A 17,627-nucleotide genomic window follows, 5' to 3' on the forward strand; every position below is an offset into this window, starting at 1 on the left:
GCATGCTTGCCGACCTGCATTCTCGAACCTCGATATCCTCCAAGGCGTCATGTAAGCCCTGTGTGTTATGTACAACTGTATCTGTTTGAGCCTCGCGTTTCTAGACACCTTCTTATGGTACCCCTGTGCCCTTTCCCACATCCCATCTCCCATTTGGGCCCCAACCTCCGTTTCCCAGTCCATTCTCAACTGCGTGACCTCCTTCCCCACTTTAGACATCAACATCTCATACAGTCTGGAAATCTCATGAGCCCCCCTCAGCTATATCATATATCACGTCTATGGTGGCATCCAATTCTTCCCCCAGCACAGTTTCAGGCCACATTCTCTTGATCCTCTGTACCACTCTGTGGTACGTAATGTACTGGCCTTCATGCACCCCAGCTACTTCCCGTAGCCCCTCAAAAGTAATACTAGAGCCCTCCTGCCAGATGTCCCCCATCGTTGCCAGCCCAGCCGGTTCCCAGTGGGTCCGGAGTATAAGTCGCAGCTGAGTGTCCGCCCCTGTCAATACTACCAATGGTCCCCCATCATTTGGCATGTCCTGCGCCACACCTTCCACCCTAGTAGCATCATTTTAGGGCACCCCCCCCCCCATTTCCGCTCTGGGTGCCCACATGACTTTCAGATAAAAGGGTGCACAATCCTGCGCAAACAACCTGTGTTCGGAGGTCTCTTCGTCAGATAGCCATTTGGAAACATACTGCAACTGGCTCGCCACATAGTACGCCTCGTAGTTGGGCAGCTTAATTCCCCCTTTGGCATGGAAGTTCTGAAGCTTCCACAACGCCACCCTGTTCCGCGTGCTGTGCCACAGAAAGTCCCTACACATGCTATTCAGTTTGTTGAAAAACCCCCTAGGGATCAAGTACGGTATATTCCCCAAGTAATGTAGGAGCCTCGGCAGGACCACCATCTTTAGCATCGCTCCCCGCCCCATCAACGCCAGAGGCAGCTTCGCCCAAAACCACATGCACTTCTCGATGTTTCTAAGGGCCACTTCCGTGTTACACTTGTGCTCCTCTTCCACAGTGTGGTATATATTAATCCCCAAGTACCGAAACGTGTGAACCGCCCATGGCACTTGCAATACAGGTAATAGCTCTGATGGAATCCCCTTGTACCCCCCCAATGGGAACATGCTGGACTTCTGGGGGTTCACTGCTATGCCAGACAACACCGCATATCTCTCCATCACTTCTAGGATGTACTGGAGATTTTCTTCTGGGAATCGTAGGTACAGCAGCATGTCGTCTGCGTATAGGGAAATCAGGTGCCGCTCCCCTTTCACCTCAATGCCTATAGTGTCATATTGTTGCCGCAGATAGATCGCAAGAGGTTCCAGGGCCAGTATGTAGAGCATGGGAGACCACAGGCATCCCTGTCTAGTACCCCAGCTAAGCTGCCACCTCTCTGAAATCACAGATCCTGTCTTAACTCTAGCCAGCGGTTCACTGTACAAAATCTTTGCCCACCTCACATAACCAGGCCCTAACCCATAGTGTTTCAGGGCCGCCAGCAGCCACGGCCATCTGACGGAGTCGAAGGCCTTGATCGCATCCAAGGACACGATTGCCATTTCCTAATCCCTTCCACTGCCAAACTCAATGATCCTCTGGAGTCGCCTATGATTATTGATGATGTTTCTGTGGGGGACATAGCCCGTTTGATCCGATGTATTAAGTTGCTAATGACCCTCTTCAGTCTATTCGCCAGGACTGCAATCAATATCTTGCCGTCTTGGTTCAGCATCGACACCGGTCTAAAGGAACCACAGCTACGCCCAGGTTTATTTGGTTTAGGGAGAGGTACTATGACCGCCTCTCTGTGACTCCGGTAAGTGGCCCATCTCAAATGCTTAGTTTATCATTTCTAGCAGTGGGGGGAGGACCTCTTCTATATATACACCTTATAAAATTTGCTTGGGAGCCCATCTGTCCCCGGGGTCTTACTAGTAGGCAAATGCCTCACCACCTCCCCCAGTTCTTCCAGGGTAATCGGGGAGTCCAATTCCTCTCTTACCTCCTCGCTTATCTTGGGCAGCCCCATATCCTCCAGCGTTTCCTCTATCATTACCCGGCTGCTTTCCCCATCTTCCCCGTATAACCCTTTATAATAATCCACAAACGCTTGATTAACTCCCTCCTGGGTATCCTCTACGCTACCATCTTCCCTCTCTATAGTTCCAATTGTGGCTCTGGGGGTCTCTCTTATATAACCACGCCAAAAGTCTCCCCGGTTTATCGCCTCCCGCATGCTGTCTCTCTATGTACCTTTTATAATTAAGGTTACACAACCTCTCCCAATATTCGGCACATTTCTGCTGTAGCTTAAGTATCAAATCTAGTTTCTCCGCTGTATCATCACCAGCTTTTAAGGCCTCTTCCAGTTTTGCTTCCGTCTCCCTCAGTTCAGCCGAAACCCCCCCCCTGTAGGCCCTTGGATTTCGCCATGGCCGCCCCCCTCATGACAACCTTAAAGGCCTCCCATAATGTCCCCGCCGAGTCCACACTCCCAGTGTTGGTTTCAAAATAGTTCACTATCTCCTCCCGCAAGTCCTCTCTAAAGAAGGGGTCCCTCAACGCCTCCGCTCGTAGGCGCCAAGTCGGGATCCTCGCCCTTGGGGGCAATATTGCCAAGCAAGAATCGGGGGCGAGTGGTCCGAAAGGGGCAGAGTAATGCGAATATTGCCTTTCCCCAGGGTGCCACACTCTCCATGCATCTTCCAGCCCAAAAGTTATCAAGCAGTGTCTGTAGCGCCCTTGCTGCAGGGGCCGGTCTGTCTAATTCCCATCCGATCTATCCACCCTCGGGTTCAGTACGCAGTTGAAGTCCCCTCCCCAGATCACCGCGCTACCCACACACGCGCTCAGATTCGCACTCAGTGTCGTAATGTACGCCGCTGTGTTTTGGTTCGGGGCGTACGCGTTAACAATACTTATCTCCCTGTTCTCTACCAATCCCCTCAGCATAACCATCCTCCCGTCTGTCTCAGCCACCATTTGCACCCGCTGAAACGGGACATGTGGCGCCACCCATATAAGTACACCTCTTGCGTAGGCCGAGTAAGATGAGCCCACCAACACCCCTTTCCATTTTCCAGCAATCATCTCCATCCTCTCACGTGTAAGATGGGTTTCCTGCAGCAATGCAATGTCTATTTTCTGCCTGCACAGATATAGCATAACCGTGTTCCTTTTTAAATAGCTATTAAGCCCCCGCACATTCCATGTGAGTATTTTAGGGTCCCCCATGGCCTGGTATGGTATGGTCCTGTTCCCTCCCCCCCAGGTATCGCTTAGCTTCGAGTTCCAATCCAATCCATATAGGCTTGCATCCCAATCTAAAACCCTTTTAACCAAAAACACACCAAACTTCCCGTTCCCGCCTCCCATCCCTTCCCCAACATCTCCCCCCTAACCCCCAACTGTTGCCCAGCTCCATCCCTGGATCTCAGGCTCCCCCGCATCTAGCTCTTTCCGGCTTTCGCCTGTACTCGAAGCTCCGCAGGGTGAGGCCACCCTAGTGGCCAACCTACTACAACTATAATTCTGGGGGTAGGGTACTTCCACCCTGCGCTCCAATAGCACATCAGTGAACTACACACTGCCAAACAATTTAAATATATGTAACTGCCACTATATTCCAGTCCATCAAGTTTCTCACAATCAGCAATATGTAATCGAACATCAGCCTCTCACAGCCAGGCCCATCATTCTCAGCCTTCGCCTAGGCGCCCTCGGGATGTTCGCTCACCGCCCTGGCAGTATGCATACCGTATCGGAGTCACTTTTCGCGTCCATTTTGTGCCTCTTCCATGTCTTGATCCGGGCAGCCCTGCAGCCATGTTGTTGCTTCCTCCGGAGTGTTAAAAAAATGCAATTTGCTCTTATGTACGATCTTCAGTTTCGCAGGGTACAGCAGCATACATTTTATCCCAGCAACCCGTAGCCTCCTTTTGATAGTTACATAGCTGTACCGCTGCCTTTGGACCTGCATAGTATAGTCCGGGTATGCCGTGATAGTACACAAGGCCCTCTCAATCGTTCCGCCTTTCCGAAAATATTCCAATATTTTCTCGCGGTCTTTATAGTTCAGTATTTTAGCAATTATCGCTTGTGGAGGGGCCCCTGGTCTCGGCTTCCTCATAAGGGCCCTATGTGCGCACCCCACTGCAAAACCCTGCGAGAGTGTACCGGCCCCAATTGCTTGTAGGAGGAAGTTCTCAATGTAATCAGTCGGGTCCTGGCCTTCTTCGCCTTCCGGCAAGCCCACCACGCGAATATTGTTTCTCCTCGTCTCCTCGCTCTCCCCTCTGCTTCTTCTGCTCGAGACTCCAAGTTGGTCACTTGATGTTTAAGGACATGGATCTCCTTTGTATTGTTGGTGCTGGTGTCCGTGTTAGATTTCACCGCACCCTCCAGGCAGCTTGTGCGTTCCGCCAGTCCGCTGACATCTTGTCTCAACAGGGAGACTTCGATGCCCACTGCTTCGATTTTAGCTTCAAGGGAAGTGCGTAGGTCCATCATCGCAACCCTCCAAGATTCCTTCAGCTCCGTGATGGCTTCTAAAATCTGATGGTTATCGGCCGCTGTGGCACCCTCAGCCTGTGCCACCGGGCCTTTGGTTGCGCTGGCCGCAGGAGACTGCTGTGTTTTTGCAAAAATATCCATCGTGGGTGGTTTGTTCTTATTCTTGCCCACGGCCCCTCGCGCCGCCATATTCCCGCCTACGTTGGGTCACCCTAGCGTCCGAGTGTTTTCCCAATCGTAATTTCCGCTCTTCACCGACCGTCGTAGTGATCTCAGGGCAGTTGCAACATCCTCTCACCGCCGCTAGTTGCTGATCAGTGCCGAGCGAGCGCCGCTCGTGCTTGTCGTGGTGCGGCCTGCATTTTCACACCTCTGTTACCCTCGGGCCCCTGCCGTCCGTGCCAGCCCCCGAGCCTCCACGACCCAAGGCCCACAGCCGCCAGGGGTTTTGTTCCGTCTTCACCTCGCCATTGCCGTTCTTTCCCGGTGGCCGCCGCCTCTATTCGTCCTATTCGGGTGCCCCAGTGTCATTTCCTTTGTTGTCGGCCATCTTGTGTGACAATGGACCGAACTGCCGCCGTCGTTCGTCGAGCAATTCCTCCCGACTCCGGCTTCCGATACTCTCGATCTTTACACAGTGGGCAGAGCATACATTCCGTGTGTGATCAATTCTGGAACCAATGGCACACTTTCAAAGGTAGTTTTTTCGGATCATCTGTCGGATCCTCCGGAGCTACACGGGAAGCACGTCCTACTCCATGGCTGCTCAAGCCACGCCCCCCGTGCCTAGGATGTAGTTAATCTACTGCCTCCTATTTGTCTCACACCTGCTGGGGGTGATAGGTTTCCAAAGTGGGGTTTCACAGCTGTCTGGCAGAGTGCACATAGGTGTGGCGCCTTTAAGTATGAAAACCTAACCAGTGGATACGTGGGAAAACTGTTGACTCTTGGAGGCCTCTTCCCAGATAACAACCGACACCATGGCTAAAACATCCAAGCAGGGGGACATCTCTTGAATGCTGCAACCAGTAGACAAGAAAAAGCGTTGAGTGTTTGTGACAGATCAGGTCCATGGGGCTGATCCGCTCCCAACCCTGCTCACACAGATGCCTACCAAAACAGACTTACCCACAGAGATCCGAAAGGAAATCCACAAAAGCACTCAGGAGCTCTCCCACAAGATTTTGTATTGGATAAAAAAGGGTTGCTGAGACTGAAAAGTGGATCTCTCAGGTGGAGGACACACTGTGTGAGCAATCGTATGAGATGGGGGGGGATGCTCCAACATATTGGAGGCCCTGAAGGCTCATTAGGAGGCCCTGGAAGACCAGCTCGAGGACGGGGAGAATCGCTCCCACAGGAACAACGTCTTGATCCATGGCATCTCCTCATCTGTATGAGGGGAACTTCCTGATTTTGTAGCGGACCTCTTTTGCCATGTTTTGGACCTTCCTAAGGATTCTGCGATTGAATTGGATAGGACCCACTGCACAAGGACCCAGACTTCCTTACCTCAAGACAGGTCTCCAGATGTACTATCACAAGTGCACTTCTTTATAATAAAGGAACGCATGATGAGACTGAGGCTAGATCTTCACCGACCATTTCCTTCCATAACATGTCTCTCTCCCTGTACCATGACTTGGCCTCCACTACCTTAACAAAACGGAGGGCGCAAGGGTACTCAGACCACTGACAATGCAGAGTAAGGAAGTGTCCTACAGGTGTGGGTTCCCCACTGCGCTCTTCTAACAAAGGAGGAGATAGTCTGTTCGAACACCAAAGGAGGTGTGAATATCTGTTGAGGGATTGGTAGGTGGTGAGTGGGGGGGGCAGAGATGGAGGTCCTGAACTCAGGTCCCAGGCAGGAGGGATAACAGAAGTGGTTGAAGGTGGGAAGGGAGAAGAAGGTGAAGGGTTCAGTCAGAAAGACTTGAATAGTTTGGTAGTCAACATGGCTGTGCTTAGCAGGTGTGGCTTCTTTGCGGGTGAGAGCTCGTGGGCCCATTCAGGTGGATTTGAGCTGTCGTGTGGCCAGGGCGAATGTGGTATGGGTGGACAGGGGTTCCCTAGTTTTCAGGAGTGGGCCCATAAGGTCTGGGGCACAGGCCAAGGGTCCATGTCTGGGTGGAGGGTGAAATTGTTGCCTTCCAAGTGGGATACCCCATTGGGATTCTAGATGTCCGATTTTCGCTCTTGTTTGAGCACTGTTAATGGATATGGACTGGCGGTGGGAGGGGGAGGGAGGGATTGGTTACAAATGTCTACTGTGGGAAGGGCAGTGGATTCACATTTTTCGTGGAGGCAAAACTCAAGGGGTGATGAAGGGGTGTGAATGGCTTGATAGTAAAGTGTGTTCTGGCTACGATAACAACTGAATTGAAGGTAGAGGCCTTGGATACAATGGGTACGAATGTGCAAGGCTTAAATTCCCTGCTGAAACGAAATCTATTTTACATCAGCTAGGAGAGATGTCCCCTTTTATAGCTTTCTTGTAGGAAACTCACTTACTTGCACAGGACGATAAGCAACAGCATACCAGAGTGTTCCTAAGACAATTTTTTGCCTCGGGGGTGAGAAAAAGCAGAGGGCTGCGATAATGATTGACAAGCAAATCCCTATATCCAAGTTTAACGTTTTGAGAGATCCACAGGGAAGATTGTGTGTGTTAAGGGCCTGCTCTGGAAACACATGTTTACATTGGTTTCTCTGCATGCCCCTAATGTTGGACAAGATGTAGTTCTGGAGATGTTTCTCCTACGTGTACATCCCTATTTTCAGTAGAACAGTTATTTGGGTCCTTGCCCGGGATTATTTGGGACACCATGAAGGCAGTGGCTCGGGTTGAACTAATTTGTAAATCTGCAGCATACACTAGGGAGCCACAACTAGTTCAGCTAAACCTTGAAGGGGTGGTAAAACAGGCTGAGCGTAAGAGGACAGACTCACGCAGGGCTCTGATAATGCAGAGGACAGCGCGTAAGAAGCTTAAAGAGCACCATGCTCAAAGGCCGGCCCAGGCCATGCTGAACACGAAGCAATATTATTAAGCTAATGGGAACCAGGCCAACCGTCTCCTGGCAGCTAAATTAAAAGAAACTCCAAAATAGGAATACAGAATTAGCCATGCGGGATGCTCAGGGTGTGCTGCAGCGGGGTGAAACTGAGATCATGGGAATATTTGAGGCTCACTTTAGCAAGGTGTACCAGGTGGAGCGTGGCCAAGCGAAGTTCAGGCTCAGTACTTCAAGGGCGCAGACATACCGAAGCCATCAGCTGAGGAGTGCGAGGCTCTGGGGGCCCATATTGTTTCTGGGGAGGTGGAATGGGCTATTAAGACACTGAAAAACAAGGACCCTGGGCCCGATGGGTTCACAGCTCCCTTCTATGAACTGTTCATCTCCCTCCTGGTTCCCCCCTTAATGATCGCAAACTAATTTTTGTTGGAAGGAAGGGTGCCGCCCTCTATGGGTATTTCCACAATGGTTTTGATCCACAAACCGGGTAAGGACCAGACACTATATGATTCCCATCGCCCTTGGCAATATAGACTCTAAAAACTAAGATTCTCACCCAGCGGATGACTACGTCCTTCCCTGGGTTATAGTCTGATCAGAGAGCGTTCACCATGGGATGCAACACCCATGATAATGTGAGGTGTGTTCTGGGTCTCCTGGCGATACAGATGTGGGGATAAATCGTGCTAGATGTCCATAAGGCTTTTGATGGAGTAGATTGGAGGTGTCTCGGTTGGAGGGGGGTAGCGTGGTGGAACCGTTTGGGTTTAGTCCGCGGTTTATCAAGTGAATTATGGCCATCATGCCCAGTGGACTTCCCTCCGTGTTAATGGACAACTGCCACATAGTCTGCCTATAACCAGGGGCACGAGGGAGGGCCGCCCGCTGTCGCAGCTGTTTGCTCTGAGCATGGAAGCACTTACCTGCCATATTATGAATAACGCAGCCATAGACTGGATTGAGATTAGGGGGGCGAGGGGTAAGCTACAAGGCTTCTCTACGCAGACGACATTCTGTTTACTATGCGACACCCCCACACCTCATTGGCTGACAAATTACGGGACCTGGCAGTTTATGGTCGGGTTTCTAGTTTTAAGGTTAACTATGACAAGTTGCAAGGACTAGATGTTTCTTTGAGACCTCAAAATAAGACCCGATTAGAGCCTTGGCCCCGATACAGTGGTCCCAGGAATAAATTCCTACTGTGTGCATCACCAGTAGGACATCAGAGGTGTTTGTTGTAATTTCCCGCCATTGTTCCAAGGCTTGGCTGATGATCTAGCAAGGTGGATTGACAAGAAATAACCTGGTTTGGCAGGATTAATGCGGTTAAAATAATCCTCATTGCTTGGTTATTGTACCTTTGCCTAGCGCTACTGGTTAGGGTTTCAAACTCAGAGGTTCAAACCCTTCAGGGGAGGATTTTCAAATTTAAATGGGGTAATAAGGGGGCAAAAATTTCTAGAAAGAGGTTACTGAAACCCATAGGGGTGGATGGTTAATGGTCCTGGACATATTTCGCTATGATTTGGTGGCACAGGTTTCACATGTGGTCCGCTGGGGTGATGACAATATGCAGCCAAAATGGAAAGCAATCGAACAAGCCCATTCAGCAGGGAGCCCGATTCATCTTCCATACATGGAGAAGAGAGGACCGACAGGATTCTGGGTTACCCTTGTTAACCACAACAACTAAGAACACATGGGGGTTATATGGGGTGGGCGTTCCGCCGATGGGGCACGACACTGGGCGTGGGACCGCTTGCGCCTCTCTGGATTGTATATGGCTGGACCCCTTTTGTAATGACAGGCTGGCTAAAAGACGGTGGTGTGGATGGTTGCCCAGAGCAGTGCCAGTGGTTCAGATGTATTCAAAACCTATCACCAATCACTTTTCTGTTAATTTATTGTACCAGCCACAGAAACAAGGTAGCTTGGCTTTTATTTTTTAGATACAAAAAATAAGTCGACTTCACTGCTTCTACAGAGTTTTACATAAGACAAAATTCAAGAGGCGTCTTCCTCAAACTACAAAGCAAAACTAGCCTCCATATTTTCCTCCTGACAAAGGGAATTCTACCAACACGTAAGCGCTAGGCAAGTGTACTTTAAAGCCGAGTGACTCGTTTACACTCTACACTTGTGATCTCATGAACATGTCAAAATCAATCTCCTCACGTGCAATACCAGTCAGACTCAAACCAGCAAGACTGATCCAAGTTATACACCCAGGTCTTCAAGATGTTTTGGCTTTAGGTCAAATGCTTTCATTGCTATCTTGTCACAAATGGGGAGATCCTGCCAGTGTAGCAAGACCAATTTTACCAATAAGATTTAACAAATGTGTTGCGCTCAAATGTATAACTTAGAAAAACATCGAAACATGATCATTGGCAATATTATCTACAAAGTGACCTATTGTAGTCTATTTAAAGTGTCCAGGGTTCGAAATATCTATACCGAGTAGCTGGATTTAACTCCCGTTCGTCGAATCTTAATTTCAAACCCCCAGTGTCATACCATATTCCTACAGTTTGGGGACAGGACATAAGGATATGTAACACATTGCTCACAATGTACATGTATGCTAAGAAGAAAATATGAACTGCAAGTGTACAGCACAATTTCAGAAGTGAATAATCAAGATATAACAATTTACAAGTAACACAAAATTACCTAGATTTGAATCAACTTGCATTCTATGAGCACGCCTTCGTTCTTCACCTTCCGATGACTGAACAACATTTTTATAATATCTGCTTCGGCTTTGGAATGGTCTGGGTAGCCTAGCCTGAGGCCGTACAGGGTCTTCATCTAGGTAATTTCTTGTGGTTAGCGAATCAAACCAGGTCTCATCCTCACTTCTATGGTTATACCGAGAGAGTAGTCTTTCGCTGTTAATTTTCGGGGCTACAGTCACTTTCCCACAAACTGTAGGATGGGCTTGTAAATCTTTCACCATAACATTTCGACCACAACTGCTGCAACTTTCTGTTCGAGTACCACAGTAATCTTCATGGTCGCACACTTTGTTGTGTGCAAGCTCAAGTTCACAATACTGGCATTGAGCGGGGCGCAAGGGACATGATGATACCTAAAAGGGGAACATACATCAGATCAAATTAGGGGACAGAAACATTTATAACTTGCCACATTTCAAAGATCTTCAGTGTGCAGATCTCCGAATTAATTTTGCTTGCAATATCTGTTAGGCATGAACTGATGTAACCCTTTGGGAGACTACACAACACTTGTCCTCTTGGTATTAGGTAACCCACCTTTTTGTATAGGCCTGTACCACACGAGTTGGTAGTGTGACTGAGCAGCCAGACTTCTCTCAAAAGGGGTAAATGTGAGCTGTAGAACTGCAGCAATGAAATCCACAAATAAAAGTAGCCAAGTAACACTCACTCAAGGTTTTTGTTATAATTAGTTAACAATAGTTTTATAATAAGCATTCTTTGTAACAATTAAATAAACTTTAAAATACTTTTTCAGCATCAACACAAAGCTAGTAGATACTCTTTGGAGATGCTTCTTACACACTTCCTACATCCTGCATTTTTTTTCATGTGTTTTTTTTGTTTCGTGTAGAAAAAAAAAAGTTTTTTTTAAAAAAGAACTGTGGGTTCGGGGGGTGGGGTCTCCCCATTAAAACTTCTTTAAAAAAATGCATTTGAAACTTTTTTTTCCCGAGGCTTTTGTGTCGGAACTTTGGTATGTCGAAACTTTGACTGTCGAAACGATCACTATGAACCCCTGGGATGACGTCACTAACTAGGACAGTAGTGGCATTTATATATCACTAATACACTTTGTAGATGCTGAGGTTTGTAGAAAGGGAAGGTTAAAGGAAAGAAAAAGGTTAAAACAGGTTCTAAGAGGGGGGGGGTGTGGCTTGGAGCCGCCATGAGTGGCATGGCTTCTTAGAAGCTCCTGATGGTTTCCAGTCATCGAGCGTAAACTCTACGGCTCCCTGCTCCATTAAGCTGCAGAAATCAAAATAAGGGGAGGAGCGGGTATCGCCGTCAAAATGACTCAAAAGCACCATGACACTGAATAAACCGTAGCTCAAATCATCGAGCCGGCGCATAATCGAGTGGAAAATGGCGGCGGCACGTCTCTGGAGTTCTGTCTGGAGAAGAGGACGGAGGAGCCATCATATGCAGGCAGACATCTGTGCCTAGCATGTCACTGACAGCAGGAACTTGAGCACACGAGGAACAGCAGATGCGTATAAACGCAACCGCTTCTGGACACTCCTCACCAGCCTCCATCTGCCGCTCCGGGCAGGACCTCCCTCAGCTTAGAGTGCTAGCTACCCGGCGACCCCCTCCCTGGCAGCTCTCTCTCGCATTGCTGCGACACGCACAGTGCTGGTGGATGGGGGCTAAGGGGGCAATACGCCCTGACCACCGGCCTTCAGTGGCAGAAACACTGCTCCCCCGGTCCTCCCAGCGCGGCTCTTAACTCAGACATCGAAGCGCTCTGAATGGGGAGAGGCGAGCCGCCCGCTGCTACACGCATCCATCAGTGGTTTTGCAAGAGGCCCGACGGATGCATTGGCGGGCCCCCCGGGACTTGAGTTAACATCGCCAGGTGGGTTAAAAGAGGCACCATTAATGCCCTGTGCTGCCGCTCAAGCTGAGTCTGTGCGGGTGTCGATCACAGGAAGCAGAGGAACCACCGGCAGTCCTCGCTCACCATCCACGGCAGGCCTGCACTGAAACGCTGAGGCCGCGGGGCGAGATGAATGGCTAGCAACAGTTTGAAAGAGACTCGCGGGATCAGAGGGGACTGACAGGTCTGGGGTGGATCTGACCTAAGCCCCATCCTGAACTGGGGCAAGCTACTGACAACACGACAAAGCAAGGCGGATGGCTCGCAGGTAACCCAGCCTGAAGTGCAGGATAACACCTGACCAAGCAAGCGGAGGGGTAATAACCAACCCTGATGAGAAGAGACCACCCCGCCCTACTGCATAATATAAACTCTCCCAGTACCGGAATAATGTGCGCTGTAAATCCTGACCACAGGGACCCACGGGGCAACCCACAGAGAGCCAAAGGGAGTGCAAGTGTGGCGTGCCCACAGCTCTGTGCTAGTAGTGGAAGGCAGTGACGCCTAACTCTATACGGAATGGTCAGAGCAGGTCGTCTTTGGTCCTTATCCATACCTGCACACCGGCACACCGGCGGAACCATGGCGAAGAGCGGAAAGTCGTCCAAGCAATTGGATATAGCCGCGCTGATGGGCAACAACAATCCGGAGAAGGAGAGAAAGGGGGAGCACTCATCGAGCCCCGTCCCTTGTCCTGATACCCCCGAGTCGGAGCAATCATCCACAAAATCTGATCTGAAGGACCTGCTCATGGCCCTGACAAAAGAAATCCATAAAAGGGACAGAAGAAGTAATGAAAAAAATAAACTCCCTAGATAAAAGGGTCAGAGAGGTGGAGAGGCGGACGGCTGAAATTGAGAATGCCATATGTGATAAATCTTTCGAGTGGTAAAGGCAGACTGTCAGCCCTAGAAGCGAGGTGCGAGGCGCTGGAGGCAAAGCAGGAGGAATCTGAAAACCGGTCGCAACGGAATAATATTCGCCTCAGGGGTATCCCAACCTCAGTCTCCGGTCCTGACCTGGAGGGCTACATGGCAGACCTGTTCCACTTTATAATAACACTTACAGACGACTCCCTGCTGGAAATTGATCGGGTACACAGGACTCTCGGGAGACAGTCCTCCACCACCGCCGGACGTCCTTGCCAGGATTCACTTCTTCAGAATAAAAGGAGGAGATTATGAGAGAAGCCAGGTCAATGCAGCAAATCTCTTTTCAGGACTCGAATATCCTCCTTTACCAGGACCTGGCTAATGCCACTCCAGAGGAGGAAATCTCTCAAGCCACTGATTGAATGGCTACGTGAGCAAAAGGTCCAATACCGCTGGGGGTTCCCCAACTTCGGTGAAATTCTAGTGGGAGGGAGCCCAGCAACAGATCCACTCCGTTAAAGAAGCGGAAAGAATCATGGGTGTGGGGGAGCAGAGGTCAGCGAGCGAGAAATCTGATGCGGGTGGAGCGCAGGATTCGCAGCCCTCCCCGCAAAAAGACTAATCCAAACTGAGCTGACAAAGTACCAAAGGGCCAGTCAAGGTCAGTGATCTTCCCGCCGTAGCCTCCAATTCACAATGGAAGGGGGTTCGGGGAACTACATGACTGGCTGCGATGTGACAGTGTGGGAGGGGGAGGGATGTTGAAACCGAGTGACCCATGAAAGATCCTAATGTTAATATTGAATTACAGCAGTGAAGGGTCGCCAAGTTATTCCAGAATGCCTAATGAGTCTAAGTTTTCATTATATCCTGCTGTTGACACGTTGGGTCCAGTTGGCCAGATTTGCTCAACGTTGGAGCTACCAGTTGCCCCGTTGGGTAGAAGGTCCTTACCTTTTTTGGGCTTTTGGGTTGGGGAGGTGGCCGGGAATGGGACAAGCCCACAGGGGCGGTAAGTGCAATGAAAGCCGCACTCCCACTGGGTGTTAAACGGAACACAACACTGACATCCAAAGGCATTACAAAAATGCATGACCAGAACATCACCAAGCAACGATCACACAGGGGAGGGGACGAGACAATGCAAATCCAGGTCCATCAAGGACTCCCATGGGGCGGTTGGAGAGGGACATTAAGATTCTCACGTGGAATATACAGGGCCTGAATTTCCTGGGGAAGCGTAGGTCGGTGGAGCACAAACTCAATCTAATGGCAGGAGATATAGTCCTCCTCCAGGAGACGTTCATTGAAAAATGCGTGAGATTTACAAGATTCAAAAAGATGTTTCTTGCCACATATGAGGAAAAAAAGAGAGGGGTTGCAATCTTACTAAGTTAGAATGTTCCTCTCACAAGAATAACTGTCAAACGGGACTTGGGGGGGGCAGGTACCTCTTGTTGAAGGGGCGTCTGGGAGAACAACCCATCACCATCGCGGTGGTCTACTGCCCGAACACTATGCAGGACAGGTTTCGTTCATCCCTTATCCCAACTATCCTGGCATTCACAGAGGGTTACCTCCTTGAAGGCGGAGACTTCAACCTGGTCCCTGATAGACAAGACCCTCCGACCAACCAGAGTAGACTACACCCAAGCACTATCGCTATAGAAGTTCCTGAGAGAAACCAAGACGGTGGACGCTTGGAGACTAACGCATGGGCCAGAAATTATACCCACTATTCCCACGCGCATAAGCGGTTCTCCGGGCTAGACCTGCTGCTGGTCACCAATTCAATGTATCCTTGCATGCACAAAGTAGAGATCCACAGTAGGGCAATCTCGGATCATGCCCCAGTCTCTGCAGTGTTACGCGTAAAAGACTCTCTCCGCAACCCTGGGCGATACTGGAAGTTGGCTGATGCCATGCTGCTAGACAATAGTATTAAAAGGGAAATCGGAGAGACATTATCCAACTATTTCATGGACAATACTACAGCAGACACAGCCATAGACTTAGTCGGGGATGCCATTAAAGCTGTGTTACGTGGGACACTAATTAGCGCTGGTGCTAAGCAACGATGAATCTCAAAAATGTCAGTAGGCAAATTAGAGGGTAAGGTAGCATCCCTGGAAAGAGAATTGCAAGCCCAGTGGGCTAGGAAACCGTAAAGAGCATGGAAAAGAGCCAAAGTAGCACTTGAGATACACTGGGCTGACCGACCTCCGAAATCATTAGACTACACAAAACACGTTTATTACAGCAAAAGCAATAAGGCAAATCGGGTGCTGGCATACAAACTGAAACGGATGCATGCCAGGAACAACATTTCCCGTCTTCTGGGAGAAGACGGCATAGCCCGCTACACGGTGGGGGAGAAAATGGAATTGCTAGTGTGCCACCATGAAGCAGTAATGATGGGGGCACCCACATCCCGCGACAAGCTACCTGATTATTTACTATCAGCCAAGGTTCAGCAAAACAAAAAGCAGTTGAAAGCCCTAGAAAACCCTATTACTGCTGAGGAAACCATAGACGTCATAAAATCACTGAAGACTGCTCCCGGACCTGATGGTCTGACTGCAAAATTGAATAAAACCTACTCGAACATACTGGCCCCACGACTAACAGCCCTGTTTAACTCATTTCTAACTATTGGCACCATCACTAAATCGATTGCAGAATCACTTGCGATACTTCTCCATAAACCTGGGAAGGACCCTGAACTCCCAACCTCATATAGGCCAATAATGTTAATGAATAACGATGGGGGGAAAAAAATATAATTTAAAATATTAGTGACCAGGTTAAAAACACAGCTACCGGATAGAATAGCTTGAGACCAGACGGGATTCATTCCAGGGAGGGGAACACACGACAATATCAGACGCACCATAGACCTGGTAGAAAGCGCAGACAAGATGGGGGCAGAAATGCTAACAATCTCGCTAGATGCCCATAAGGCGTTTGAGCTAGTGGACTGGGGCTATATCTGTAGCGTACTATCATATTTTGGGTTTGGCCCGAATTTCATTAAGTGGACAATGGCTAATTATCAATCTCCTACCACGCAATTGCGGGTTAATGATGTGAATAACTTCTTATCTAGTACCAACAGGGGAACAAGGCAGGGGTGCCCCCTAGCCCCTCTGATTTTTGCCTTATCCATGGAGCCTTTTGCAAACAGGATCCGGCAAAACCCGTAGATAAAGGGGCTTGCAGTGGGGGGCCATTAATATAAAATTGCACTATACGCGGACGATGTCCTCATAACCGCGACTAATCCAGGCACTTCATTGGGCCCTCTGTGGGAGGGAAATTGAGTAGTTCGGTAGGCTGTCTGGGTTTAGGGTGAATCTGCATAAAACGGCGGGCATGCCTATTAATCTCACGAAAAAGCAGAAGGTAGCCCTCTCTCCCACACTTCGGATCCACTGGACGGACGCCGGGATAAAGTACCTAGGGATCGTAATCCCTAAAGATACCTCCCGTATCTATCAAAGTAAATTTCCACAGCTATTTACCGATTTCAAACGTGACCTAGAACATTGGAAGACTCAAGAAATCTCCTTATTTGGGCGAATAGCCACTGTGAAAATGAACCTAGTACCGTGGTTACTCTATCAATGCGCGGCACTCCCGGTGCAGATTCCAAAAAACGAGCCAATATCCCTGTAGAGAAGCATACAGAAGTTTATATGGGGGGGGCGGGGGGGGCGGGGTGGCCCAGAATGTCATGATGCCTACCCCCGGGGAACCAGACCAGGTCCAGCAACCCTGGAAGCAGGCATCACGTTATTTTGAGCAAGCCCAAAAACCCCTGCTAGGGGCTGTTTGGGTGCGGTCCTGGCGCCCATGGCGCCAGGTTCATAGAGTGGAACTTACCTGATGCAGACCATGCTGCAAGCTTACCTGATGCAGACCATGCTGCAGAGCTCCAAGCCAAATGAGGCTAGGAAGGGACTATTTTACCTAGGGACTATTTTTTTTTACTCGGGTGGGGCTGGGGAGGAATACTTACCTGGGACTACTTTGGAGGCTATTTAAACCACACCCGAAGAGCAGCACACGCTTTGCGTTATTCTGCATCCAGCAGCGTAACGCTCACCGTGTCTGCAAGCCTACATCCAGTCTTCTGCCACGTCCGCCTCGAGTCTGCAGCTCCTAGAAAAAGGGAGGAGCAGAAGAAGAAAAGGTTAGAATAAGAGCAAAACCTTCGATCCTTACCTGAATTCCGGATCCACTGCGCCTTCGAGCTGGAAGAAAGAAGCATTTTACGCACGCCGCCTCGCCTGCTGCAGCGCCGCGCTGAACTCACCGGCCTTTGCAGCATCCTCATGATCCACCGCATCCTTCTGCACGTTCCCGCGGCATTCTGGCACCTAAGGGGAACACAAGAACAGCAAAGGTGAGCCAAGGGAATAAACATACGCAATAGTAACTACCCCCATAGACTTACCAGATTACCGCCGGGGGTACTATTCCTCATCACGGGTCGGCGCAGTCTCCATTGCATCCTCGTCGTACCCCGGCCCCCTAAGGGGAACAAAAGGGCAACAAGGTGAGACAAAGGGACAAACAAGGGGAAC

At 49.6% G+C, this 17,627-nt stretch overlaps 1 protein-coding gene across 1 annotated transcript in view; it reads right to left on the reverse strand.

Annotated features, from left to right (window-relative positions):
• The window catches only part of TRAFD1 (TRAF-type zinc finger domain containing 1), a 621,343-nt gene that overhangs the window by 458,406 nt on the left and 145,310 nt on the right, over positions 1-17,627 (reverse strand). The window contains exon 5 of the mRNA XM_069619500.1: positions 10,226-10,643. Within this exon, the coding sequence (XP_069475601.1) occupies positions 10,226-10,643 (418 nt within the window). The remainder of the gene's footprint in view (positions 1-10,225; positions 10,644-17,627) is intronic.

This window comes from Ambystoma mexicanum, chromosome 10 (assembly GCF_040938575.1).
Source record: "Ambystoma mexicanum isolate Mex_15411 chromosome 10, UKY_AmexF1_1, whole genome shotgun sequence".
Taxonomy (NCBI): Eukaryota; Metazoa; Chordata; class Amphibia; order Caudata; family Ambystomatidae; genus Ambystoma; species Ambystoma mexicanum.